Source organism: Porites lutea, chromosome 1, assembly GCF_958299795.1.
Source record: "Porites lutea chromosome 1, jaPorLute2.1, whole genome shotgun sequence".
NCBI classification, from domain to species: domain Eukaryota; kingdom Metazoa; phylum Cnidaria; class Anthozoa; order Scleractinia; family Poritidae; genus Porites; species Porites lutea.
Genome location: NC_133201.1, coordinates 30,063,806 through 30,091,056, shown reverse-complemented (window position 1 = coordinate 30,091,056; position 27,251 = coordinate 30,063,806). Strand labels below are relative to the sequence as shown.

The 27,251-nt window shown below is 38.7% G+C and overlaps 3 protein-coding genes across 3 annotated transcripts; 2 read left to right on the top strand and 1 right to left on the bottom strand.

The window, feature by feature from the left end:
• Nucleotides 1-117: 117 nt before the first annotated feature.
• LOC140936927 (solute carrier family 35 member E2A-like) lies at nt 118-6,702 on the bottom strand. Its single transcript, XM_073386436.1, has 7 exons — nt 6,234-6,702; nt 5,387-5,502; nt 4,081-4,213; nt 3,239-3,289; nt 2,334-2,403; nt 1,772-1,905; nt 118-412 (listed from the first exon to the last, which is right to left on the bottom strand). Exons 1-7 carry the CDS (start codon nt 6,581-6,583, stop codon nt 220-222), a joined length of 1,047 nt encoding a protein of 348 aa, XP_073242537.1. The 5' UTR covers nt 6,584-6,702; the 3' UTR covers nt 118-219.
• A 1,500-nt stretch (nt 6,703-8,202) lies between these two features.
• On the top strand, nt 8,203-13,609 carry LOC140947963 (7SK snRNA methylphosphate capping enzyme-like). Its single transcript, XM_073397191.1, has 4 exons — nt 8,203-10,009; nt 10,741-10,959; nt 11,549-11,675; nt 12,933-13,609. Exons 1-4 carry the CDS (start codon nt 8,711-8,713, stop codon nt 13,004-13,006), a joined length of 1,719 nt encoding a protein of 572 aa, XP_073253292.1. The 5' UTR covers nt 8,203-8,710; the 3' UTR covers nt 13,007-13,609.
• A 1,113-nt stretch (nt 13,610-14,722) lies between these two features.
• On the top strand, nt 14,723-21,116 carry LOC140947953 (protein mono-ADP-ribosyltransferase PARP12-like). Its single transcript, XM_073397181.1, has 5 exons — nt 14,723-15,836; nt 16,944-17,144; nt 17,545-17,701; nt 19,122-19,361; nt 20,497-21,116. Exons 1-5 carry the CDS (start codon nt 14,729-14,731, stop codon nt 20,912-20,914), a joined length of 2,124 nt encoding a protein of 707 aa, XP_073253282.1. The 5' UTR covers nt 14,723-14,728; the 3' UTR covers nt 20,915-21,116.
• The last annotated feature ends 6,135 nt before the right edge of the window (nt 21,117-27,251 follow it).

Below are 27,251 nucleotides of genomic sequence, written 5' to 3'. Positions count from 1 at the left end.
ATTTTTTTCTTCATGAATTGTGATTTCCATAGTGGCTGAGAAGAGTACTGTTGGTGCAAAATATGAAATAAAACTAACGTTTAATTTGCCATGAACTGTACTTTTTGTCATTGTCCGTTATTTTCATGCAGAATTTTAAAAGGATTGTTTTATTTCCTGTGAAATGGGATTGAGACCCACTCTTAACCACTCTCTAGGGTGGGTATGGTTGATACCCAATCACACAATATCATGTTCCTTATCTGCTTTTGCCTTTTCTTTGAGGAGTTTCTGCTGATTCTTTGCCTTTTGGTAAAGGAAGACACCACATGTGACCATGATGGTACCGACAGCACCAAGGACACTGACTTCATTACCAAACACCAGCACTGACAGCCAAATCAGAACTGCCCTCTTCACTGTATTGAATACACTAAAACAACAAAAATACTAATCTTGAGAAAACAGTCAACAATTTGTGGCATCACTAGCACTGGTTTCCTCATGAAATGACATCTGAGCGTGAGGAACGAGCAGAGAAATTCCATACTGATCACGCATATCATCACTACCCAGATCTGGGCAGTATTTCAGACACTGTGGTTGCAACAAATTTTCAACCTATCAGAAGCCCGGGAGGGGGGGGGGGTACTGCCATGTATGGGCTATATAGGTATGTGCTGCTGTGAAGGGTATGGTTTGCAAGCAGTTTACTCTAGGATAGGGTATATAAACCAGAGGCTTTGGGTCTAGAATAGGGTACCTTTTTTCAGGAAACTGATCAGTTGGTTGAAGATTTAATCTAGACTAGGGATTGCAGAATAAGGTTTTGTTTCGGCTAGACTACTGTGCTAGTGACCTCAGTAGTTTCTGAAAAACAGCTACTCTAGGATCAGGGGGATTTGGGGAGTTTACTCTAGTATAGGTTAAGGGTTCCAGGAACCCAGCGGCACATCCCCACCCAGAAATTCCTAAAGTACCCCCCCCCCCCCGGATCGGAAGCAGCCTCGATCATCAGTATGAAATTTCTGTGCACACTCCTCAGACATCAATTTCGCGTGGGATCCATTGGTGGCATATTGCAAAATGTCAGCTGCTTTCTTGGGCTACAAAATTACAAATAATTTTATACTCAGATGCTGATAAGATTATTATAATAATTATTATAAATTGGGGTCCAAGAAGAAGGGCCTAATTAAGTGATGCTCATTTTCATGTAACATTTTCCACAGCTTTTATAAAAATAGCAGGGAAAAGCCTGATAACTACATCATCACAGTCAAATTCCCAATGAAATCTATGTATTTCATGAAGGCAGCTTTCAAACTTCAGAGTTCACAAGTTTTTGGAAAGTACAGTAAATAAGGGGACCAAACTATCTAGTATTAACCCTTCAAGCCCTAATATCCACTTACAAATTCTCCAGACTTTTTTATCTCTATACATTTCCTTTGAGAATTAGTTGAGAGAATTTGATAAAAGATCAAAGCATTTTCCCTGAGGTGATCATTTTATTAATTCTCATAGACTTTGCTCTTGACAATCTATGGATATTGTTAGGAGAAAATTGATGTTGGTCACTATTGGGACTTGAAGGGTTAAAACACCCTACACTAATAGCCATTTGCCACCTTGCATGATTTCCACCATTGTGGTGTTGTTATTACAATGACAGCTGTGTATTAAAGCCATTTTCTGGTGACTGTTGGGAATACTGTCATTATTATGACAAATAGCCTTGCTTGGTAAACTATTTATGATAACTGGTGGAAAGTAATTTATAAATCCATACCTGAATGTAACTGGTGATATGAGTGACATGAGTCCAAAGGCTGTAAGGCTTTGCATGTAGAACATGAATCCATTTAATAAAAAAATAAATATTAAAAATCTGTTCTCTGTCAACTTCACTTCACTGGGCCACTCCTTGAACAAAATTAAACAAAAACAATAAATTTTTAAAACCAAAAATGCAATCTAAACTAACTAGTTCCAATATTAAATTTTATTGCCTTTGATTTGAATTTCTACCAACATCCAAAATCCAGCAAAATTGATGGATGAACAGATGGATAAAGTCAGGCAGATTAGATTGTTCATCAAAAATTAAAACCGTTCCATTTTCAGATAATTAAAGTTGTGTTATCTGTCTGGTGCGAATTATCTAACGGATAACCCATCCCAGACGGATTCATCTCTAGTGTGATAACGGCCAATAATTTTGTGCCTTTGAACTAAAATCTTGATTGGCTACATAACCGGCTTGTTAATTAAAACATAAAGCAGGATTTCTAAACTGCTTTCTTTCATAAATATTACAGTTACTGTTACTATATAATTGAGCAAAACCTCACCATAAAGAACCAGAAAGGTAGTTGAACAGCAATTGCAGCAGCACTTGTATAGAACTGAAGTTCTGGGGGACTGAAAAAGAAAACTGTGAATTATAACTAATATTAAGCGTATAAATAATTCAGCTAAATTGTAAATCCTCTATTAAGCCCCACCCCCTCTCTAATAAGCCCTTAATTCCTTTTGAGGGGAAGAAAATTAATAAGCTTCTAACAACATGTCTCATTATCTCTGTTTTTGCACTCACTCTTGCCCATTTATTTGACCAGTGTCCTCACTCATGAACAATGGAAAAAATATAGATGTTTTTGAAGCTGTCAAGATTAAGACTTGACTGCTTGCTGATTCAGAACGGAAAAAATTGATCATGATCAACATTATGAGCAGCCTGTGTGCAGATAATATCTCCTAGCTATTTCCTTTGTTGCACCTGAATGCTATACCTGCCAACTTTTTCTGAGATATAAGCGTAAGATTTTTATCCTGGGAGTGCTGGGATTTTTAAAGACGACACGATCATTTCCAAAGATTCTCGAAGAAGTCTGAAGTCTTCCAAAGAAGTCTGAAGTCTTCCGAAGACGTCCGAAGTCTGCCGAAGGCGAAGTTTTCACTTGCTTTTCACTTCAAAAATCAGAGATCGCGAGGAAGGTATTGTCATTTATTCATTTTACACATGGTTTTCATTCCTTACATGGGTCTGAGTTAACATATTTTTGGAAATTGTGTCAAGCAAGACGGCAACAACTCACATTTTTCAATTAGGCGTGAGAAATTGGCCCACAAGCGTAAGCCGGTGTGAGATCGAAGTTTTCAACCCACAGGCGTGAGAGTTGGCAGGTATAGAATGCATGCAGCTTAAAGGTAATATAGCAAACATCTGCTTGCAGATGATCAACTGAGTTCTTACCTATAAGGATGCTCGCTACTTAGAAGCTTCTTGGAAAATACATTCTGAAAACTACCAAACAATAATATTAATTTTATTATTACTATGACTAATAATAATCATTAAATAATCATTATTAATTAAAATCAAAACAATTCTACATTTCTGATGGGCTTATATCTTCCTGGGAGCAGTGAAGGCATGGCCGAGTAGTCAGTATGCTGGAATCGCAATCCTGCGTTCAAGTCCAACTTCGAAAACAACATGTAAATGTATTTGTCCCTTGGCAGTCCAGAGTTTAATTCCTTGCTCATTGATAATGTAACACGAAAACTGGCAACACAGTAACCAGCAACCTTCTTCGAAATGTTGTTGTTGTTGTTGTTCATAACTTTCTTTTAACCCTCACTATAGATTATAGAGAGCACAGGAGAGAGTAAGAGGAAATCTTCTAAAGTGAGTTCTATCAGTCTCAACCTCATTCCCAGGGTTCTCTCCTACCTGCCACCCTGGGAACGAGGTTGAGAAAACAGCCGACATTTCACTATGTCAGGTTTCCCCATAAAATGATACCAGAATGCAGAAATCCCACCTATATGACATGTCACTATCTGATTGAATGGTCATGCTGTGTGGGAAATTGGCTTCAGGCAATAAGATGCACTCCCCAGAACTGCGTAGTGACACACCAGCAGTTGAAATTTCTGCGGTCATTTCTTGGATGTTATTTCACGAGGAAATCACCAGTAATGTTGGCTGTTTTCTTAGGTGAGTATTCAAGTTGTATGTTTGGAACACTTCCAAGGACCTTTCAGTTCGATCAATAGCTAGGTAATGGCAGAAATAAACTAGGCATCACTCACCAGTCCATAACATTATTTAAAAGAGCTGAAATAAATCCAACCATGTTGAAACTTAGTTCTGTAGCTGTACAAAGTGAGAGCCCAGCCATTATGGGAATGAGTGAAAGATTTACTAATAAAGTTGATTTATCTCCTGCAAAATAACAAAAGCAAAATTGGTTGGTACATAATAAGTATCATTATTAATATTATTTATAGTTACTTTAACGTCACTTATACTTTATCAAATGTTGGCGAACACTCCTGAAGTTGAATATTTCCAGGGGCCCATATCCAAGCTGTTCAGAAATAGACATAAAATTTCCCAGTTGCTTATTTATGTTCCCCATAAAACGTGAAATTAGTCAGTTTCACATCGTATAAAAACAGCAAAGAAAAATACAAAAAAAAAAAATGATGCATAAGCAAAGTTATTGTTTCGCTTATTAAACCTATTGATTTTTTTTTAAGTTCTTACTGTCATCACGTTGTTGGATCTTAAACTCCCTAATATCTATTAATCCTAATTCACAGGAAAAAATAACAGATTCCCATTTTTGGATATTTTAGGGTATTTGAAGAATACCCACAAAAATCCCAAATTTGGACGAGAGAGACAAGTCCCAACCAGGGAACTTGGTTGGGAATTCCCTGGTTCGGACTTGTCTCACTTTGTCAAATTTGGGATTTTGGGGGGTATTTTTTAAATACCTTAAAGTATCCAATATTGGGAATCTGTTATTTTTTCCCTAGACCATGTTATGGTGAAGTGATTTAATTGACAATCCTAACTTAAAAGTCTGCATGAACAAAATCCTATGGTGTTGCGAATCAAATGAATCCTCTTGAGCAGTACTTTCACATGGTACTATTTATTTAGTATGTAGTTCTAACTTTTGAGTCTGTGGATGAAATCCTTTAGTGTTACCATTCAAATGAAACCCCTTCAGCAGTACTTTTACATGGTACAGTTTATTTAGTACGTATAGTTCTAACTTTTGAGTCTGCAGATGAGATCCTATGGTGTTACCATTCAAATAAAACCCCTTCAGCGGTACTTTCATATGGAACTGTTTATTTCTTCATATTTTACAAAAGGAACTTGATTTTTTATGTGAATTTTTTTGTTTGGAATCTGCAGCGAACTTTAACTGGGCTAAGGACAAATTCAGAGCGGGATTTAAAAGTATTATTATAATGAACAATGATAGCCAAAATTTCCTTTTAAGCCAGCAATCTATAAAAGTTTGGTTAATTAATTTATTATGTTCATTTTATTTAACAAAATAACAAAATTACAATTAAGAAATAATTATTTTTCACTGACCTAGCATTATCCAAGCAATGATTGCAGTGAATATTGGTGCTGAAGATTTCACCGTTTCAGAGAATGAAACAGCAACATACTTGAGAGTAATGAGAGAGCAAACAATTGTCGCAAATCTTAAGGGAAACAGCAAAAATGTTATCATTATAAGATAAAAATATACTTGGATAACTCAAATTCCTCGCTGACTTGAACTGAATTTCCTTTCCCTTTTAAAATGAAAACTGCACTGAAATTTACCCCAACTCAATTTCTTTCTTGCCTGAGAGAATGGTCAACATTAATTTTTGCAACACCACCGCTGGTTTCCTTGCGAGATGATGTCTGAGAAATGAGCTCAAAAATTTTTATTCTGTTAACGTGTCGCTATGGATCCAGGTAGTACTTCTGATTGGATGAACCAAGTTTTCAGCCGCTCAGAATTCACTGCCCAGATCAGAAGTGTTGTGTCATCAGTGTGGAATTTCTGCACTTGTTTCTCAAACATCTAATTTCACGAGGAAACCAGGGATTCCATCTCAAAATTTCGGCTGTTTTCTCAGGCTACTCTGTCTGCAAGACATCCTGTTAAATCAATATCAATTTATTGCAGGTTTCACAGCATATATCAGGGTTCTCAAAACCAGCCGGCTGCCTGCGAAAATGGCCACCTACTTGGTTAGTATCGACTGACTACTCTGCTTGGCATGTCTTTACAGATGGCATTTTTTAAATAAAATATCCCTGGACTGGATGAATACTTTGGCAACTCAGCCGTCTACTTCAAAACGTTCTGACAACCCTGATATATAAATTATATTATATTATCAATGGTGCTTCTAAGAAATAAAATATGTTCAATAATTACCTCATCCAGCCTAGAATCGCCATGTTACGAAAGAAATGAAACTTATGTCCATCTTGATGATGGCCAGAGGTTCGATGAAACAAGCAACAAGGGAGGTACATCTTGAGAGCCCCAAAAATAACAGAACAGACCATCTGTGTCTCCCCAAGGATGCCAGCATCACCATCTAATGTCGACAAAATGTACTTGTTTGATATAATAGATCCAAAACTGAAGACAAACCATAGTGACATCATAACAGACTGCCGCACAAATTTCTCCTTTATTTCAAAGGTAAACGTTTTGTGATGCCCGGGTGATGAAGGTGTTTGTGCACCGCCTTCATGAGTTTTTGGAACAATTGGCGCCATTTTTAAATCCAGACTGAATGAGAACAGCACCCCTACGTTAATGGAATAGCACTCTCACAAATCTTGACAGTACTGCAAATATTTTCATTGCTGGTAACTTGATTTGTGAAGATTATTGCACTGCACTAAAACAAAAAAGAAATGCAGAATTGATGAGAAACATTAAAAATTTACCATAACAGAGGAATTGTGATTAAAATATAATTCGGAAAAAAGTTAACTCATCCTTGTGTAATTTTCTATTTGTGAATGTGATTGAATCTTTATAAAGAAACAAAATTATCTATGATTTACAAGTGATGATTTGGCTGTTTGTTCAAAAATTAGGGAATGTGTGTCTGGTTAACATGACTGGTGAGTGAAGTTTTTGGTCGGTCACGTTGCCATATTTCTGGAAGAAGATTGTCTATTGATCGACCGTTATTTTGAGCTCGAGTTCACGATAAAACTCTTTCAAACAAATTATGAACACGACCACAGTAAAAACTACAACGACAACGGATCTAAAACATATTTGAAACAATCAAAAATTACAATAAAATATTACAAAACTACAAAAAGATTCTAAACAAAAAATCCATACAGCCTAATGTATTCTCTGACTGTGATTATAAAGAATTAAAAATCAAGTTACAAATACTAAAATTCTAACTGAAGATAGAATACTTTCAAGAGGTTAGGGAAAGGGACCTCATAGAAATTCTACAAAATTTTCTGACTGCCACACATTTAGTTTTTTTTTAAGACCCTTCCCAGCTGCCAGGCATATAGCCACAGCATGTTTTATACTTACATGTAAACTCTAGCAGTAAAAACTAAAATTAAATTAACTTAGGGAGCTGTCGTCCTCGCCCCCCACCCCGCCCCCACATACATTGACCGTAAATGGCAGAAAAAGGTGACCTAATTAGTGAGCTTTAAAGAGTCAAGCTACGCTTTATACTTTTAGCTTAGACAAAGAATAGTCACATAAAACTTGATAGATCTTTACAAAAATAAAAGTCCTACAAAATAGTATGCCCCATGGCCAAAGAAAATAGTCCAGAGTTACAATAAGCTTACAAAAAAATTATTTATTAACGAGTTCACATTAACTGAGATAAATTACACTATTAGTTCCTGTAAAAGCACTTACCACCGGAAGCTAAGAAAAAGAACCTCACAAATACAAATAGGATACACCCAAACTTTAATAGAAACATATTTCTCTGGTCTTATAATTTGAAGTTCATTGCAATCGTTGATGTTCCTACAGATCAGACTTATTTTGACGGAGATCCAATAACAATAGACCACAAACCTCTAAGAGAACGGCGCCATGCAGATGAGAAATTCCTTTGAACTACGTTGCGCCATCAAGAGTTCAGTGTATTGCCTTGAAGAGTAAATGATGAAAGGCTAGCTACTTTATTTTGCGATTTATTGAGATATCCACATTTCCTTTACAAAATAAGTACCAACTATTCGATATTGCGCTGCGCTGATATTGGTAGGAATGACGAGGCTGAGCCCGTAGTTATTAGATCAGCGGAGTAAGTCACAGTTGTCTATGTCAAATATGGGACACAAAGTGTATTTTGAATAGGAGACGCACGCCTGCGCAATGCAGACAATCAACGACGAAAACACGTTGAAGAGCTTTGAGAAGTGGTCGAAGAACTTGGGAAGGGTGGCGGGAGGAGAAGAGAGCGGGACTGAATTAACTGCCTTAATTTCTTTGAAATAACACCACATTGAAGCATCGGGCTGGTAAGTGGAAATAGAAGGCTTGTACTGAGTTTAAAACTGCTGTAAACGCAAAGTGGAGCCAGCGTCTTTTCACGGAAAAAGATTTTTTCTTGAGGCTTGGTCATTGCAATCGACACCTCGCTGAAGTGCGAACAGCTGTGAAGGAGTTGGGACATTTTCGATTCGAGAGCTTGGTGAACGCTGGCTGAAGAAGAAAAAGATTTGGCTAATTGTCAGCAATATATTTCTGCGTGTTTTCACGACGCGAGTCTTGAATTGAGTGAAACGTGCATTTTATGCGAGCAAGCTTGAGAGGATAGGTGAAGCTCTCATTTACATACGGTGAACTTGATATGAATATTTTATAAGCAAAACATCCTTACAGATAGCGAAGTTGAGATGGCCTCAAAACAAAGCGAACACCAAAGCCCCGTCAAAAAGAGATTCACTAGCCCCCTTGGAAATCAGAAATACGTCACGAAGAATATTTCTCCGCGCTTCAAAGCAAATTTGAAAGATTTTCGTTCTTTTGGTCCGGGAAAACAGAGCAAGCAAAGAGATCTGGGACCCACCCATGGGAAACCTTGGAGAAAACCCCAGGAGAGAGGGTGCAGGGCAAAAGCTGTCAGGTTTCATTGTGGAGGAAATAGTGAAGATCCACTGAATTTGAATAGTCTGATAGATCGCGACCCGTCTGTTGTCACACCACAAGCATCTCCTTTATCTGTGCACAGTGCATCCCCAGTTGAAGTTGTGGAGCCACGAGATCAAACTGATCCTCTAAATCTCAAGCGCTTCCCACCAGACCCAGAGAAGAAGGAATCGCATTCAACACCTAAGAAGCGTAAAAAGAAGAAGCGACATCCAAAAAATCACAATTCTGAGAATGAGGTGAAGCCGAAAGAGCAATCAGGTGTTTCTGATCAGCCTGTTAGTATGACTTCTGAAGGCAAGAAGAAGAGGAAAAGAAAAATTCCTAAAAGCGAAGATGCTTCCCTGGCAAAAAGTGAGAAAGATACATGTATAAGTAACTCCGATCAAAAAGGTGTCAAGTCATCAGATGGTAAAGATGACTTGATCAATGAGGAAGAACTTGAACCATGCCCCAAGAAGAAAGTGCGTACTGCTTCTGAGACAATAGAAGATTTGAAAACTGAAGACAGCCGAAATAACAAAATGGAGGCTTCTTCTTCAGTAGCCAAAGATAAAAAAATCTTAGAGACAAAAAGAGACACTGTCTCACACAAAGAAAAACGTTTTAAGAAAGGCAAAGATCACTCGGCAGGAAAAAAAGGAAAGAAGGAAAAACTTTTCATTTATGGTAACTATAACAGGTATTATGGTTATAGAAACCCACAGGCCACCCAAGACTTGCGACTGAAGTGTTTTAGGAAAGAGTGGTTTGCTGGAAAAGATGTACTGGACTTGGGATGTAATGTGGGTCATGTGACTCTGACAATAGCTCGTGACTTTAGTCCACATGTCATTATGGGAATTGACATTGACACCAGTTTAATAAAGGCAGCAAAGAATAATATACGGTATTATGTGAAAGGTCGTCTTGCCGAGCCTGGGACTTTTGGAGGTGAAATGGATTTTCCCATATCATTTTCTGTCACCAGTGGACCTCTTGCTGCTCCTGTTGTTTTGGGGTCAGGTGAAAGTGTTGCCTTTCCACACAACGTCATATTCAAGCAGGTAAAATTGATACAAAAAATATCATAAATGTAGATAGACATAGACATAGATAAATTAATTATCCATGAATCAGGGCTAGGAGACGATGAAAATTAAGAATCAACCTAGGTTAAAAAATTTTAACTGGAATTTAATTTTGCCCTGTGACGTATCCATATATTTTTCTGCTGCCACTTAATTAATCTACCTTGTGGTGCTAAAATGTTTGCGGAAGTTTATTTTTTGCGGATTGGCGATTTTTTGTGTACTTTTGCAGGAACTAATTTTTGCAATTGGGACAGATTGGTTTTTCTTGCTGGTAATTAATTTTTGGGATTTTCAGAAGTACCCAGTACCTAACATTGACAATATTATCATTTTTGTTAAGTAAATGTAATAGAAATGCATATTTTCAAACAGTACTACGGTATGCGTACCCTATGTAAAACCAGTAATTCATTGTATACTGTTTTGGTTCTGAATGAAGGAGGCAAGTTGTAATTGAACAGACACAATTTCTTAGTACTCTATTTTTGTGTGGCAAATTTAAGTTAGAAAGTATTTACTCTGGAGTAAATTTTTGTGGGAGCTTCTTTTTGCAGAATTGCTGGAAAAATCGCAAAAATTAGAACCCACCAAAATTTTGTGCCACACCATATATTCAGTTTTCATTTAGTTAGTTAGAATCTTTTTCAACAAAAAATTACAGTGATAACTACCTAATGCTCTATTTATCCTATGAAAATGCTTAGGAAAACTATGTTCCAAGCAGCAGTGAGGTACTTTCCAAACAGAAGCCAATGTATGACATGATTTTATGTCTGAGTCTCACCAAGTGGGTTCATCTGAACTGGGGAGATGAAGGACTGAAGCTCATGTTCAAGAGAATTTTTCTGAACCTGCGTCCTGGGGGAAGGCTCATTCTTGAACCTCAGCCATTCTCTTCTTACAAGAAGAAGAAGAATTTAACAGTAAGTGTATTGATTTTTTTGCATATTATCTCTCTTTAAAATGAGTGGATCGTATAGTTGGCCACTGATGATTCCCTTTTGCACTTGGGCGTCAAGGAATCCCCCCATCCCAACCAACATGTTACCTTTATCCTGCGATTCCAACAGTTCTTCCAACTAATCCCAATCCCAGAGAGAAATTTTTTCGTGTTAAAATGTCAGCAAAATCATAATGGTTTGTTGGGAAAAAATTGCTTGACTGCAAGTCAATGTGGTCTCATCTGGTTCTGTTAACATTTTTAAGCGCAAGTTAAAGACTCTACTAATTCTAAATATTCATTTGTGTGTAGAATTTTTGTTTATTTTTCCTATAATCCTGCAGGTTAAACCAGTTATTTTCATAATTTTTTAATGTCAAGACTGCTACCATTTGCAACTGTTAATTGACAACTTTACTTTTAATGTGCATCATAGATTTCTTTTGTATTGTTTCATTTCTTGTGATTGTCAAAGAAGAAAAAACTTTATGTAAAGAGCAGTATTGGATAGTTGAGAGATTAGAGCACTCTACCATTTATTTCTTCTCAAAACTATTTCCTTTTTTCCACAGGAAAAGATCCGCTCCAATTATGATGCTATAAAGTTCCGCCCAGAGCACTTCATTGATTACCTTCTGTCAGACTCAGTTGGATTTGCTACTTTTGAAGTTCTAGAGACACCACAACACAAAGCAACTGGTAATTAACCCATGGAACCCTATTATGTACATAAGAATTCTCCACAGTGTTTTTAACACATTACTTATGGTACCAGTACAGTCGCACCTCCTGTATGCGACAACCCAAAATGCAAAAATTTAGTGGTTGCTTATGGGAGGTGGTACTGTGTAAGTGGTTGCTTACGAGAATCGAACCACAGGGGTCTCTTCTGAGAAGAGGTCCCTACACATCTACCAGTACTTTTTTGGCACAGAATTTATTGTGTGCAACTTCTAATGTTCGTATACGTGTCGCTCCATGTTGTCACTGAAATTTCTCCATATACTCTGGTGTCGTAGTACATACAGCGAACTAAGACGCCACACCATTAGCCTGCGTAACATGGTGGTTTTGGTTGGGCGCGCTAAGTAATAAAGGCGGGCGAGGGCAGAGAAACCACGACGAGATTGGGGAGGGAGCAACTTGAAAATATTTTTCTCGCGGTTTCGCCTCGCGTGTCTGGCTCGACAAAACCGCCATGCTACACAGGCTACCACACTATGGGTCAAGTGCTCGCTTACAAGAGACTAAAAACAATAGAAAACTATAAAATTGTCAGGCTGATAAGTGGTTGTGGTCACTTACTAGAGGTGTTCGTTTACAAGAGGTTCTGATCTAGGGATTTGACTGGGAAAAATTTGGTGTTTTGGATAGATGGTTGTTTTATGGGAGGTGGTCGCTTACGAGACAAGTGGTGGTGACACACAGAAGTTCAACCGTATGGAGAATTTGCTGAAAGATCAAGACTTTTTTTTTTTCTTAGCAGCCATGTTCTCATGATGTCTATGTTTGACCGCATGTGAGCAGTGGTATTACAGCCAAACCCCTATTACATGGCTCCCCTCAGCAAAGGGAAAAGTGGTCACAGGACTTTGGTAACTGGAAGCTTAATAGCGGCTCATTCACTGCTTAACCCTGCAATAGACTAGCACCCCCTAAGGGTTAGCAGTACACCTAAAACTAGGTGTTTTGCGCTACTAAATTGGGATTAAACTTCTGACCCCAGTTGTTGAAAAGGTGGATAACATTTTCCACAGGAAAAAACGCTATCCCATGGATAACGAAATTGATTCCCTAATACTTATCTGCTGGATAGTGATTTATCTGGTGGATAACGCTATCCAACGTTTGAACAACCCCAGAAGTATTGGCTTCATTGACACAAAGCTCACCTTAACCTTTTTTACTTGAGACTATAAACATTGGTTATTAAATTGTTTTTTTGTATTTCTTCAGGATTTCAACGTCCACTCTATCTCCTTACCAAGTCTCCTCAAGACCAAAAAGTATCATTAGAGGAATTTTACTAGTATGCAAAGTACCAAGACTAGAATTTAAGTAAGCATGACAGCGAGCACATGACAAGCAGGGCATGTGAGCAAACAAAATAACGCCTCTACATGCGATTATTACAATTGTAGTAGATTTCTCTAACAATCTATGCAGACACCAACACTGACAACAAATTAACCTTACTAATAATTAACAGGTTTCATGGAGAACATGAAGGACATAAAACTAAGTGTGAACTAGAGAACATCTAAGGTTATTTGCTTGAAAGTCATAAACAAATTATTAGAATTAAAAATAACTCAAAAGAAATGGAATTTTATTGTTATTGTTTGTTTTGTCTTGTTTTCTGTTGTTTGTTGTTTGATTGCTTGATTTGTTTTCTTTTTTAACTGATATTCCCTGGCATTGTCATTACAGTTTCTTAACATCTCTAATAAATAGTTGCATCGCACTAGTGATTTGGTAATTATTCCAGTTGAATTTCTTTACCCGCATAGACATACATATTTTTTGCGTGAGGGTAAAGTTTCACCGGACTATGTTTAAGTATGAAATGTTTCGACTACCCTATGCCTATAATCCCTAAACAACCTAAAAAAAGACGTTCACTCAATTTTTAAGGGTGCGATTTTCGCAAACTTATACGTCCTTAATAAACCACAGTTTCAGACTGTTTTGTATTAGTATGTTTTAGCATTAAAGGCAAGACCGACATAATAAAATTAACAAATCGACAACAATTTAACACTTTCTGTATTCTCAGTAACCATGGAAATGACATGAAAACGTTCAAAACTCAAGTGGATCGTCGAGCCGCAGGCAGGGTCAAGAACGGTATCCGGTCGTTTTGCTACAAGTCGTTTCGCTACTTTAGATATATTTAAACACACCGCAAAATTCCGAAAATAAGCCCCGGGGCTTATGTTTTTCAAAGGCCCTTTTTGAGGGTCTTATATTCAGGGGGGCTTATATACGGAGAGAAGTTTGCGTTTTAAAATCGGCTAGGCTTATACCTGGAGGAAAATTTGCGTTTTAAAATCGATTAGGCTAGCTTACATAGTTGGAAGGGAATTAATGTCAGTAATTTGCAGACAGTTTTTACTGAAACTTGCCGTGATGACGTAGACCTCTCTAAAACGCAACCATGCAAGTACTTTGTCTACATGGACAGAGGAAATCCGAGACAAGAGTGAAGGGGAACTACGCTAACAGCAATAAACTGTGACACTTTCTGACTACAATCATTTGGCACACGTAATAGTTCTTTGGCAAATACAAAAATTTATATGTTTTTGCTTTGCTTTATTTCGTATTTGAGGGCAATTTCCAAGTACAAGCCCCCAGGGGCTTATATTCGTAGAGGCAATTTAAGGGTTTTTTGCGTTACGAGTTTGGGGGGCTTATAATTTGAGGGGCTTATTTTTGGAATTTTACGGTATAGAAAGATGTAGATATGGTCATACTGGATGATGATAGGGGAGGTCTCTTCAGTTTTGCTGATCTTTTCTACTCGTCTTCCTTACACATCAACAAAAGACAGAGGCGAAGCTTGTTAGATGCTTCAACTTTACCTTTGAAATTCCCCAAAATTTGATCTCGTCAAAACTTTATATAAAATGTCACCCTATCCCGACCCCACCCAGGCTCTTCCCAGGCTCCACCCTCTATTCCCACGACTATATATACCACTGATGAAAATAGTGCAGGCTCATAGATGCGGAAGTAGCAAACAAAGAAACATGGCGAACTGCAGCACACCGAGAGAAGCATTGGAGGAAATGATAGACCTGCTCCTGGGAAGTGGAGGAGAATTAGAACTCGGGGGTCTAGTACTGCAACTCAGTTCAAACAACGGTCGTTTTGTGTCAGATTTCGGAGCACTGGAATTCGTGAAACGCTTTCCGCAGCTTTTTAGTCAGGCTAAGATAGGGAAGTCCAAATCGAAAGTGATGGTTAAGTTAGATATACCACTAGAGTTTTGTACTCGAGCTGGAGAAAAGGGCGGATGTGTTGCAAAAGGATGTAGTGCTCTTCATTTATGTCCTTTCTTTATCAAGGGAACCTGCAAATTCGGATTAAAGTGCAAAAGATCTCACAATTATGGTGACGAACATACAGTTGGTGTTCTAAATCACTTCCGCCTCGGTTTCTTAACTAAGGATCCTTCACATTCCCTTTTACAAAAGATTTTCAAAATGATGGTTGATGAAAGTGAGCTACCACGAGCTGCTGCCAAAAGATCTGTTCCAGAGATTTGTAAATTCTATAACAAAGCGACCTGTAAAAAAGGGGACAATTGTCATTGCTTGCACGTGTGTGAACATTTCATTGATGGAGATTGTAAGTTTGGCGAAGGCTGTAAAAGGGAGCATGATTTCTCTGACCCTCACAACAAAAAAGTGCTCAAACAATATGACATGGATGGAATCAGTGAGCTGAAAGTGCTTCAGCGCTTGAAAGGCAGGGAAAGAAAGCGTGCTGTCAGTGAAAGCTCTGAAGTTGAAAACCTCGTTAAAGTATTTCCCAAAGCAACGAATTTCAATTCCCTGGTTCCCACCACCCAAGTAAAGAATGAAAAGGAAAAGGACACTGAAATTTGCGGATTTAATCTGCGTGGCAAGTGTAACTATGGCAACAACTGTATCCATCAACACACAGAGCTACCTTACCTGTGGGAATTTTCTGTACATGGCGAAAAGTGGGAGAGCTTTTCAAGTGATCTAAATACAATGCTAGAGCATACCTACTGTGATGTTAAGAAAGGTAACTGTAGAGTAACGATCAGAGGAATTCCTCATCATGTTAAATTTGATGGTATGACTGCTGAACCAGTTTTACCAGATGATGGTAAGTATCTCCTATTTGAAAGTTACAAACAAATTATATCACGTTTGACAGCTGAGAGGTACTGCCATATATGGGCTATACTGGCATGTTCAGCTGCTGTGTGGGGTATAGTTTTCTTAAAGTAGTTTAGTCTGGGATATAGCAGGGCTTTCATTAAGAGGTGGGAATCGGGATTCCCGCAGGCTACTAACATGGCCCCAGCTACTTTCAAAGGAAAAAGTAGAACCATAAGAAATCCCTAGCTGACTGATTCCCTGCCTACTTGTTGTATTTTACCGGCAACTTGAAATCTTGGCGACAGCCCCGATTTAGGGTATAGAAATTAGAGAATTTGGGTCTAGAATAGGGTATCAATATTCTGGAAAACTGATTATAAAAATAGTCTAGACAAAGGAAACTATGAATTGGTACTAAAAATTAAATTAGCAAATTTAAATTTACCAGCATCTTAGTAAGCTTTGTTTTTACTGAGCTGGGCTGGTGTCCTCAGTAGTGTCTGGAAGATAGTGACTTTTGGAAGATTGGTCTAGTATAGGGTCACAAAATCAGCTAAACTTTTCCTTAAGTACCCCAGCCAGGGTTTGAAACATGTACATAGTGTGTTATAAAGACAAAATCTGACGTACAAACTGGGCTCAAAGAGTATACATGCACTGAGACATAGAGGAAGAGGGATTTTTTAAAGTACAGTATTAATCTAGTAGTTACTAGCAGCAGCAGATGAAAGTAGTAGTAGTGATATTAGTAACAAGTAGTGAAAAAATATGTTTAAGCAGCTGGACTTAAAAGTGAATCCTTTGAACAGCTCTAAGGAAATAGGGTATTGCCCTACGTAGGGGAATCCAAGACAGTCTTGGATTCTGGATTTCACACTGTGGATTCCAGATTCCAGGTTCTAGATTCCAGTCTTTGTCACAGGAACTTGGATTCTGGGTTTCAATCATTGGTGGGATTCTGGATTCCTTGAGCTGTATTCCTGATTCCAACACCAGGGATTCCGGATTCCATAAGCGAGATTTTCCCAGATTCCAGATTCCCTTACATGGGGCGAAGAGGGATTTACAGAACAATTAATAGTGAAGATGTTTTATTCCTTGCTCTTATCAGCTGTGAATTGCAAGTCTCCCAAGATTCGACGACTGTCTACTGTGTCATCTGTGGTTGCTGCAGCAGGCCACGTGTACAGCACCAGGTGGCATTGGTACTGGCAAGATGAAGACAAAAAGTGGCAGTCATATGACGCTCCATCTGATGGACATGCAGTTAACACCACCAGTAGTGAATGTCTTGAGAGGGAATACACAGCAGGTAAGAAATTCCCCTCTCCTGTAATTTTCTTATTAAAATCAGTTCCTTATTTCTCATATAGATTTCAAACCTTTTGTCTTACTTGGGAATAATTTTAGTAGCCCATGCCATACATAACGGATGAATGTTTGATTTCAGATTGCACTCAAACACATCTGCAGCTGAGGTACAATAAAAAATGTGTACCTTACTTACAAAAAAATCAACAGTCCTCTCTGAAACAAAGTTTGCCTACCCCCAATGAAAAAATTCCTGTACTTGTCCCTGCATCTCTAATCAGCAACAAAAAACAATTTATTATTTATTCCTTTTACAATCTTTAATTTATGTTTTTCCTTCAGAAAAGGAAGCTCAAGAGAACAGTTTTTTTGAAATTTATTTCACGTTTTCTTCTTTGTAGATAAGGATTGTCATTCCTTTAGTGCCTCTCATCACCATTACACTCTGTACTTCAAAGGATGGTACCAACAAAATGATGTTCATAAAACCAAAAGGCCAGTTAGAAGGAGGCCTGCTGAGTTTGTGACCAAACAGAATATGAAAGACATTGCTCAGAGGTACTGTATACTAAAGCTGAACACTAGGACTGTTTATTGATACCATACTGTTTTAAGCTATTGCTCCATGCAAGGTAATCAGGGCCCGGGTGGTGGGGACTCCGCATATGAAAGGGGTGGGGCTGCTCGTCGGAAATTTTGAATTAAACCCCTGAAAGAGACTGATCTGGGCGTGGCCCAAGCTTTTTTTGACCCCTAAAAGAGACCATGTTAAAACACAGACAAATGAGAAAACTTGGATTATATGAATGGCGTACATAAAACGAATTCAAAATATACATATCAAATATATATTTTTATATTTTTTCGCGTGCTACCCTAAACGAGACCTTCACGGCTAAATACGATGCTGTTTTGCCCTAAGTGAGACCAAAATCCGAAATTTACACCCCTAAGCGAAACGACGAGCATCCCCACCCCTTTCATATGCGGAGTCTCCCCCCCCGGCCCCCGGGATCAGGCCTAGCCTGTTCCAGGCGTTCGGGTAGTGTAGTATGGTGCGATGTAAGAGAGCGGGAAGAATAGGGAAGCTCTTTTTTTCTACTCACAACTCGTTGCGCTTTCCCCACGATCTGAACACCTAGAACGGGAAAACAAAGGCTTGTAAATTTTCACTCCTTTGCGGAGCTATATCTTTCCGCGCTTAAGCAATCTGGGATCTCCTTGGGAATCTATTCGGTTGTTCTCTGTGTTCTTCCGACCGGTCGCACGCGGCGCATTTTCCTCTGTAACGAAGCTAGTGTTAGTCCAGTTGGCGCTCGAAGTTTAGTAGTTCTCTTTGCTGGCACTCTTACTTCATCTCGAATTCATTTTTGTTTTTTCAAAAGCGATATCACAAGCTTACGCTGACATCCGTGATGTGAACTTGACGTCTTGACATTTTAATGACAAGTTAATTCTTGGAGGGCGGATCAGCGGTATTAAAGGCACGTCTCCAGGCTCCGCCACCCTTTCCCCTCCCCAGATTACCTCTCGGCGCGCTTCGATCGCCGATTTAATTTTTTTCCTTATTCCTCCAATGCGGAACCTGGTCCCAGGCCAACGCTTAAAACGTATCACCCTCAAACTTGGCGAGTTCACTAATTTTAAGGGTCTCTTTCTTGTGGTGTCGGGGAATTCTTCCTAACTTGTCCAGCACTCAGATTTGTTGATGCCTGTTCCCGGCACAGACAGCCACGCGAATGACTTCGTAAACGCTAAAAGCTATGCAAGGGAGAAACGTCTGCTTGCAGGGTACGGTCGTAACCTTATTACGATCACGACCACTGCGTCGCAATCGCTATAGCCTCTCTGCGATGGCAATCACCGCGTCGCTATCGCTAGCATTAAGGGAAATGTAAGCAAAAGAGTAGAACGACATTGTTTTCACGCTTTAACAGTTGCTGAACTTTAGTACTTCTCTGGTCATTTATTTAATTAGACGTAGAGCAACTGCCTTGGCCAGTCCAAAATCAAGTTCAGCGCCATCAGAACTTGATGGTCTACCATCTCACTGGCGTCCGCTCTCTGATGGTGAAGACTTCTCATATGTAAAACTGGAAACCATATCTGATGAATACAAGAGGACAGAAAAGAAATTTCAGGATACCATGGAAGGGCATCACATGATTTTCAAGATAGAGCGAGTGCAGAACCCAGACTTATGGACACGATACACCCAGTATGTGGTTTTAATGTCATTCCTTCCACTGAAAAATCTGTTCATCCTTTTCCGCAATAGAGAAGAGTAGTGATAACGTCACAAAAACTAAATTTGTGAAATTATCAGATTGGTTGGCATATCCAGAAAGATGAAAAATGTGGCTCTTGCTAAAATTCAGCCTGTTGAAGGAGATATAAGCAACTTTATGCTCTATTGACCTCATATAATAATTCCTCTTAAACAGACCTGGATTGTTAACGTTGCGATCCAAACCAATACAATGAAAAAAGCTATGGTTTCTGTAAATTCCTCAAATTGCCAACTCTGAAACTTTGGCGTAAATTCCCGGAAACAAGCAGGTTGTCATTAACAGTTTGCCTTCACGTTTCCCCAATGACTTTGACGGTTATATCCTCCTGCCCATGTCAGGGATTCCTTAGGCGGTAGCTTTCTCATACTACGACAAGCTCGTCAACCTATTTGACGTCGTCGTCAGAGAGAATGGGTGTGTTATTGCGACAAAATTGTTGAGGCATTCTTCTCAAATGGGATAACTTAAGAGAACAAAACATTCCATTCCACACCCGTCCCCTCTCCCCTCCATTCACATTTGGGGTGTTCGTTGTTTTGTACCTGTCGCCCGAACAGCGGAACAACATTGCATGGGAGTGGTAAGGGGAAATGAAAGTCAGCGTCAATTAATTGGGTCTCCGTGCCGATTGTAAACGGCTCCAGGAAAGTAAAATTTCGTAGGGTTTTGATGACCTTCATCTGATAGGGCATGAATTTTGCGTCATTTCAGACTCTGCGGGTGTAAAACACGAGTAATTAACCATCTGATATCTACAAGAGGAAGAAAACAGTATCTGAACAACATTGGAAAGTCTGTGTCAATTAATTTGGTCGCCGTTTGTAGCTCAGATAGTGACCCTACTGGGTTGGGAGAAAATGCCCTGATCTCAAACCTTAATTGTGTTTTGTGCTAATTAAACGTTGCCTAGTCCCTGCATGGCGTCTTCCCAGGCCTTCTTGGTCAATGCATTTCGGTCACGTATCCGAAACAAAAGGCTGGAAAACTCAAAAACTCGCAGTAATGAGGCCTGGGGACTAGGCAAAGTTAAAAGTAAGACAAAACCCTTGTTTTCCTTTTTAGGGAAAAAGGTCGCATGGCCAAAAAGGCTGGCAAAGAACCTGAAGAAAGGCAGCTGTTCCACGGAACCCAATCCAACACCGTCGACGCCATCTGCCAGCAGGGTTTTGACTGGCGAATGTGTGGCAAGCACGGCACAAAGTATGGAAAGGGAAGTTATTTCGCTTGTAAGGCAAACTATTCCCATCGCTACTCCTCGAGTCAGGTTACATCTAGGAGTTACAAACAAATGTTCTTGGCTAGAGTATTGGTTGGTTCTTACACCAATGGTGATAGCGCACTGACTCGTCCACCAGCCAAAGACCCTTCTACTCCTCTCGTTTTGTTTGACTCCTGCTGTGATAACAAAACCAACCCCTCCTTGTTTGTTGTTTTTGAAAATGGCCAGTCGTACCCAGAGTTTTTAATCACTTATATGTAAGTTGCCACTGATATTTAGAAATCCCCTGGCAACACCCCCCTCCCCCCCCCAGACCGATTCTTTGTTAATATTTCAGCTGCAATATCTTGACATTTTTGCATTCTCCTGGGATATCTTTTATGAAAAGCGACTGTGAAATCAACTTGAGAGCCTGCTCGTCGGCTATGACTTTAAAGTAGCGTTGTACCGTATATAACACTAATACGGATACTGACCAATAGGGTCCCAATAAGTTTTTCGGGATGCGGGATTTTAAAGCAAAACCGGGGCGTGATTCGGGATTGAAAGTATTCACGGGAGGTTGGATACCACAAATAATACAAAAGAACCTTTAACTCTAACTCTCCGGGGCTCGCACCAACTCCCATTTCCCTTGGATTTCACCCCACGTTTCAGTCATTTATACTCGGTTAACTAGTACTCCTCGCTAACTCGAACTAAATTTCCTTTACCTTGATCAAAATTTCACTGAAATTTGCCCCGATAACTCGAATTCTGGTTCTTGTAATTCCACTCGGATGCCATTTCATTAGCTCTTCTTGTTGTATAAATAGTAAAACCACTAATACCAACACTATAGCAATTTGATTTTGATTGGTGCAACGAACAGATCACGTTTTATCACAAAAAGCATAATGACGTCACCGGTTGTGATCAAATAAGTTAAATTTGTAATGTACTATACACTGAAGTGCTGAAATATCAGTGACTATTTATTTGGCGGTTGTCGATCAAGGTTGATTATAAGTTTTGCGGAGAGAACCGTAAAAATTGGCATTTTTTATTTGCTTATAGGAATAGGAGAAATTTTATAATAGATACAAAGAACAGCGCGCATGTTTTCAATTTTTTCCTTATAATTGTATAGTTTCAAGACCCTTTTGGGGATTAAAAAGTTTGATAGTGTTATAAAAAAGACAAGGTTTTAAAAGAGGTTGAAAACCTCTCTAAATAATTTATTTCTGTTATTTTTAACAATGTATTTAATTTTTCACTCATCTGTTATTTACGAAAATAACTGGGCGTAACTGATTTTTAAGTAGGATAGAATGACTTATCTCATTAGAACGTTGATGAGGCAGTGCGGGTACATTCCAAAGATCGGATTCCAGAATCATAACAATATAATAAGCAGAACGTTTTGCAAATCTCTTCGATCGCAAATTTTTGGGCCATTGGAGTGATACATCCATCATAATTTTTAATTTCCACCAGATTTCTGGATTTTACCATGCAATGAATGCGAAAACAAGTGATTTTAGAGTTTAAGCCATTTAATCTTATTCTGGAATATGGTCAATCGAACGTGCTATTTGACCAAGTTTCACTTGGCATATCCTTGTTGCTTGCTCCGGACGCCACTTTCCGGTTCTTGTTCACTAACACGAATCTGTACGAGTTCTCGAAATATGGTTACGTCGATAACTTTTCGTTCTTGTACGCTACGAGGAACACAGCAATATTGCTACGTTACTAGTTCTTCGAAACGTCCACTGCTAAAGTGTCTTCCGGAATCATGCTATTTTTTTTCGCGTAAAGGTATGCCATCCAGTACTTTGATGTTTGTCTAGACTAGAAGCAAATATTAGTAGTATAGAGCGCATCGAATTGTCCATTGTTGGGGTTGGTCCAATTTTTGGTTGCGAGCTTTCTTTTCTTCCTGCATTTATTATCCATTGAAATAATTAAACTTTGCTTCATTCATTTTTAGAACGCAAATAATGCAACTTAGGGTGGGTTAAGCAAGCTATATAGTAAACAGTTTTGTGACATCCGGAATAGTCAAGGTCGAGATAAGGCCGAGGTTGATAGCACTTACCGAGACCTTGATTAATTAGGATATCACAAAAAACCGAATCTAATAATCGTTTTATTATACATTGTTCCGAAGAAAATAACGACATACACACCGTACCAAGGAACCTGAACTGATACTGTTATTGGAAATCATTCACTAGGCGCGCAACTTACAGATTAGTCAGTTATCTGCTAGCAGATAATTAACTTATCTGTAGGCTGCGCTGATTTCCAAAATTAGCTGTAGGCTGATAGCCAATGAGAACACAGATAGCCATTACAATGTATAACAACATTAAATATTCACTGTTTAAGGTGGCTCGACTGGATTTTTTGGGGTTGATACCTCCCAACTTTGAGCATTAACTACGTCGGCATGAGTAAAGATATGGAAAAATTGTTACCATAACTGTATTATATAAAGATGAAAATTTCTTATGATCTGGGTTTTATTGCAATCGGAGTCGCCATGGCAACGTAATGACGCCATTACGTTTTTCATTTATCTTTGTGTTTCTCTGTTCCAGGAGTTTTTTGAAGAAATCGCTTTAGGGAGTATGTACCTGCTATAATTGCCTCCATTATAGCGTAGTTTGAACAAATTCTATGAGAGCGTTTTCGAAATATTTTGAAATGTAGTTTTAAGAATAATAAAAACAGTGAAATAGCATGCTACCTACACAATTCGCTAATATTGTGAGAAAATGATAAGCTTTGGAAACGAGGCTTCATCTCGTAGTGGTTTGATTCCATTGAAAACTGCATACGAAAAAAGAGGGGAATTGCTCTGGGCGATCGCGAGTAAGAAGAATTTTATTAACTTGCATTCAGCTGCTTTTGATACAGTTTTTGGACGTAATTTGGTCCATGCCTAAAAATTTCGCATTTTTCCAAAAACCGCTCGATAAATTTTTTTATGAATTCGACAATTCCGAGATCAATTGTCAAGAAATATTTCCTGCAAGTTTCAAGAACATTGAAAACAGGGAAGGCTTTTAAACAGGGCCTCAAATATAACCAATATTCCCCCCAGATCTTGTGTTTACAAGTGAGCGCCCTCATTATTCACTGGCATTGCTTTCAAGTTTCATATGCACGTGCACAACTAGCAAAAGTTAAAAAATTTGCATCAAAAAGAACTCTCGATTACTTTCCGAAGAAATATCTGGAGTATGCTAATAATTGGCTTGTCGTCACAGACAGCAGTGAGAGCCGAAATGGTGAACGTCACGGCTCATCGTGTAGGATGGAATACTTAATTATCTTACTCGGGTTATAACATCACAGAAACTCTCACAAAGAGTTGCTCTGATGTTATAATATATCATTAATCTCTTTACCCGGTAATTAGCATATCCCGGAGATTTAATCGAGGGTCCTTTTTGATGCAAATTCTATCTTTTTGCTAAATGTGCACGTGTATAGGAAACTTGAAAACAATGCCAGTGAATAATGAGGACGCTCACTTGTAAACACAAAATCTGGGGAAAAAATTGGCTATATTTGAGGCCCTATTTAAAAGCCTTCCCTGTTTTCAATGTTCTTGAAACTTGCAGGAAATATTTCTTGACAATTGATCTCGGAATTGTCGAATTCATAAAAAAATTTATCGAGCGGTTTTTGGAAAAATGCGAAATTTTTAGGCATGGACCAAATTACGTCCAAAAACTGTATCAAAAGCAGCTGAATGCAAGTTAATAAAATTCTTCTTACTCGCGATCGCCCAGAGCAATTCCCCTCTTTTTTCGTATGCAGTTTTCAATGGAATCAAACCGCTATGAGATAAAGCCTCGTTTCCAAAGCTTATCATTTTCTTAAAATATTAGCGAATTGTGTAGGTAGCATGCTATTTCACCGTTTTTATTATTCTTAAAACTATATTTTAAAATATTTCGAAAACGCTCTCATAGAATTTGTTCAAACTACGCTATAATGGAGGCAATTATAGCAGGTACATACTCACTAAAGCGATTTCTTCAAAAAACTCCTGGAACAGAGAAACACAAAGATAAATGAAAAACGTAATGGCGTCATTACGTTGCCATGGCGACTCCGATTGCAATAAAACCCAGATCATAAGAAATTTTCATCTTTATATAATACAGTTATGGTAACAATTTTTCCATATCTTTACTCATGCCGACGTAGTTAATGCTCAAAGTTGGGAGGTATCAACCCCAAAAAATCCAGTCGAGCCACCTTAAGACTCCTATTTCAGAAAGAGATTATTCGGTGCGTCCTAAACTGTTATTGTTCTTACAAACACATGGAATAAAGCATGTGTTAAAATCAGAATAAAGGTAATTATCAGCCTTTAAAAAAAAAACAAGAACAAAGGAAAGAAAAGAACAAGAAACGAAACAAAACCATATCGACATGGTAAAGCCAAGTGTATAAAACAATAGCTTTCCATTACAGTGCTAAAAAAAACCTTAAGGGCATATTAAAATAAGAGCGTCACTTTTTTAGATTTTTAAACAATACAATATAAACTTGATTTGTAATTACTAAGGGGCTTTCCAGGTGTCCCATAAACCTGTCAGTTATTGTAGTTTACAGGCAAACTTTACGTTACGATCCGACAACGGCGATGCCAATAAAACGTCGCATCTTTAAAACGTTTTCGCGACTATTCCATGTCACCCAGTTACACGGGAAGGAAAATTGGCTAGGTTGGAGCTTCAGATAGGGAACCGCACGCGCGTCCGAGTGCAGACAGGGATAGCAAAATTTATCGCCTTTCACGTACATCACGCTTTTTTGTACATTTCTTTGCTGTCGTTCCACGAGTACAACGTCAATGCTTATTTTCACGTTTCGTCGAGGACGGGAACACAAGATAAGACAACAACTTTTCTTTTTCTTTTCCTGAACTTTGAGAAAGTCCTTTAGAATTCAACTCCAAAAATATCTGCAAAAATTTGACGAATTAAACAAGATGGGATAAGGGCGATTAAGTTTGAAGTAGCGCAAATTCACTTTTTTTAAAGTGTCGTTTTCGTAGCCGTTGCTGTCGTTGTTGCTTAAGAATTTTCAGATCAATATAAGATTGTAGGGATCTTTCCACTAACCCCTTCCTTCAATCAGATTTTTTCCTTACTGAGAAGTTGACTTAGTTGAAGGGTAGGTGGGCTGTTTCTCAGAATGTTACATTGATCCTGATTTTGTTAACCGCTTGCCTTAACTGAGTACATCTTTAGTTTATGTTCTAACATTTATGCTTCAAAATTATATTTATTTTGAAGAATAAACATTAGAGCATAAACTAAGGATGTGCGCACTGTCAAAACGTTGTTTCCAAAACTTTTGACTATAACTCTTTTTATGACTATAAGATCCATAATAGTTTTAGCAGTAGGCAGTCAGTACTCAGCCATTTGGTTAATGCTTTAGGATTTTTAGCTGTAAGTTAAAAAATAGCGTGGAATGAAATAAAATAATGATTTAGTCGTAAGACGTGTACGTAGTGGTCCTTAGTGGTTCTACGTTCCCCGTATGATATGAGTGTGGAAATGCTTATTTCCAAGTAGAGAGGCCACAGCTGAAGCGAACTGACCTTCGAACAAAAAACTACTTGTAAACCAAGGACGAGGACCAACCACAAGCTGGTGAATGGTCCTTGCCGAAAATATCGTGGTTTTAGACTTGTGGCGTTTGAGTAGTGCTTAATGAAAACTTGACGGTTGCGTTATATTTGTTCTTTTTAGAACTTGTCCAGGCAATGCATCTGAGCCGGGCTCTCTGCAAATGCGCATAGAATCGGATTCTTAGCACATTTTTTGGCAAATACTGTTGTGTTAACATTGAACGATTCACCCTTCAGTAACTGCCATTTTTGTTCAGGAGATGGCCTTCTACTCGCCATTTAAGAAACGAGAAGTAGACTGGACCTTGTAACCTTTTGCAAAAACAATTTGGCCTCACACCTTCCGGCTTCCTTCTCGTTTTCTTTTCGACGTCCGCTGTTTGTGGGTCTGCGAGAGCAGCCTGCATAACAAGCGTTTTGTGGTTTCGGAGCAATGACAATCTGCAAAACAGTCCGTATTTTTGCGTATTCAAGTACTCGCGAGCAGTCAAACAAAAGGTCTTGAACGAAGCCGAAAACAGAGAGCGAGACTGGGGAGAGACACGGTTTTTTTTTCTCTCGCCTCACAAGCCATACGGGCGTGTGAGGCTCGCGAGCTTCGCGCGCGTAAGACTCTTGAGCCACGCTTTACGGATTTCTTTACTGATTTTGAGAAAAAAACCTACTATTCTGCAGTCTAGAGCAATGAAATCCTGCGAGAAAAATGGGGCAATCGAAAGAGGCGAATGGGAAGGCTCAACAAAATAGATTAATGTAATAAAGAGCACGCTCGTTCCCAACTGCCCTAATCAAACAGCAACAGCATGGCTAAGCAAGAAAGCAAAGCAATTTCTTTCCGCCCTACAAGTCACTGCGATTCACAGTGAAAACTTGTGATCAGGGTGGATTAATGTAATGTTCCAGCAGGCTCGTTCCCAAGTGCCCTAATCAAACAGCAACAGCATGGCAAAGCAA

What these genes read in the sequence shown, in the direction of transcription:
- LOC140936927 (XM_073386436.1), bottom strand. Translation starts at nt 6,583, where the DNA reads ATGGCGCCAATTGTTCCAAAAACTCATGAAGGCGGTGCACAAACACCT. An exon ending in GCGATTCTAGGCTGGATGAG is followed by an intron (nt 5,503 to 6,233) that starts GTAATTATTGAA and finishes GTTTCCCTTAAG; the next exon opens with ATTTGCGACAATTGTTTGCT. An exon ending in ATATCACCAGTTACATTCAG is followed by an intron (nt 413 to 1,771) that starts GTATGGATTTAT and finishes TTGTTGTTTTAG; the next exon opens with TGTATTCAATACAGTGAAGA.
- LOC140947963 (XM_073397191.1), top strand. Translation starts at nt 8,711, where the DNA reads ATGGCCTCAAAACAAAGCGAACACCAAAGCCCCGTCAAAAAGAGATTC. An exon ending in ACAACGTCATATTCAAGCAG is followed by an intron (nt 10,010 to 10,740) that starts GTAAAATTGATA and finishes GAAAATGCTTAG; the next exon opens with GAAAACTATGTTCCAAGCAG. An exon ending in ACCACAACACAAAGCAACTG is followed by an intron (nt 11,676 to 12,932) that starts GTAATTAACCCA and finishes GTATTTCTTCAG; the next exon opens with GATTTCAACGTCCACTCTAT.
- LOC140947953 (XM_073397181.1), top strand. Translation starts at nt 14,729, where the DNA reads ATGGCGAACTGCAGCACACCGAGAGAAGCATTGGAGGAAATGATAGAC. An exon ending in ATGAAAGACATTGCTCAGAG is followed by an intron (nt 17,702 to 19,121) that starts GTACTGTATACT and finishes TTATTTAATTAG; the next exon opens with ACGTAGAGCAACTGCCTTGG. An exon ending in TTATGGACACGATACACCCA is followed by an intron (nt 19,362 to 20,496) that starts GTATGTGGTTTT and finishes TTTCCTTTTTAG; the next exon opens with GGAAAAAGGTCGCATGGCCA.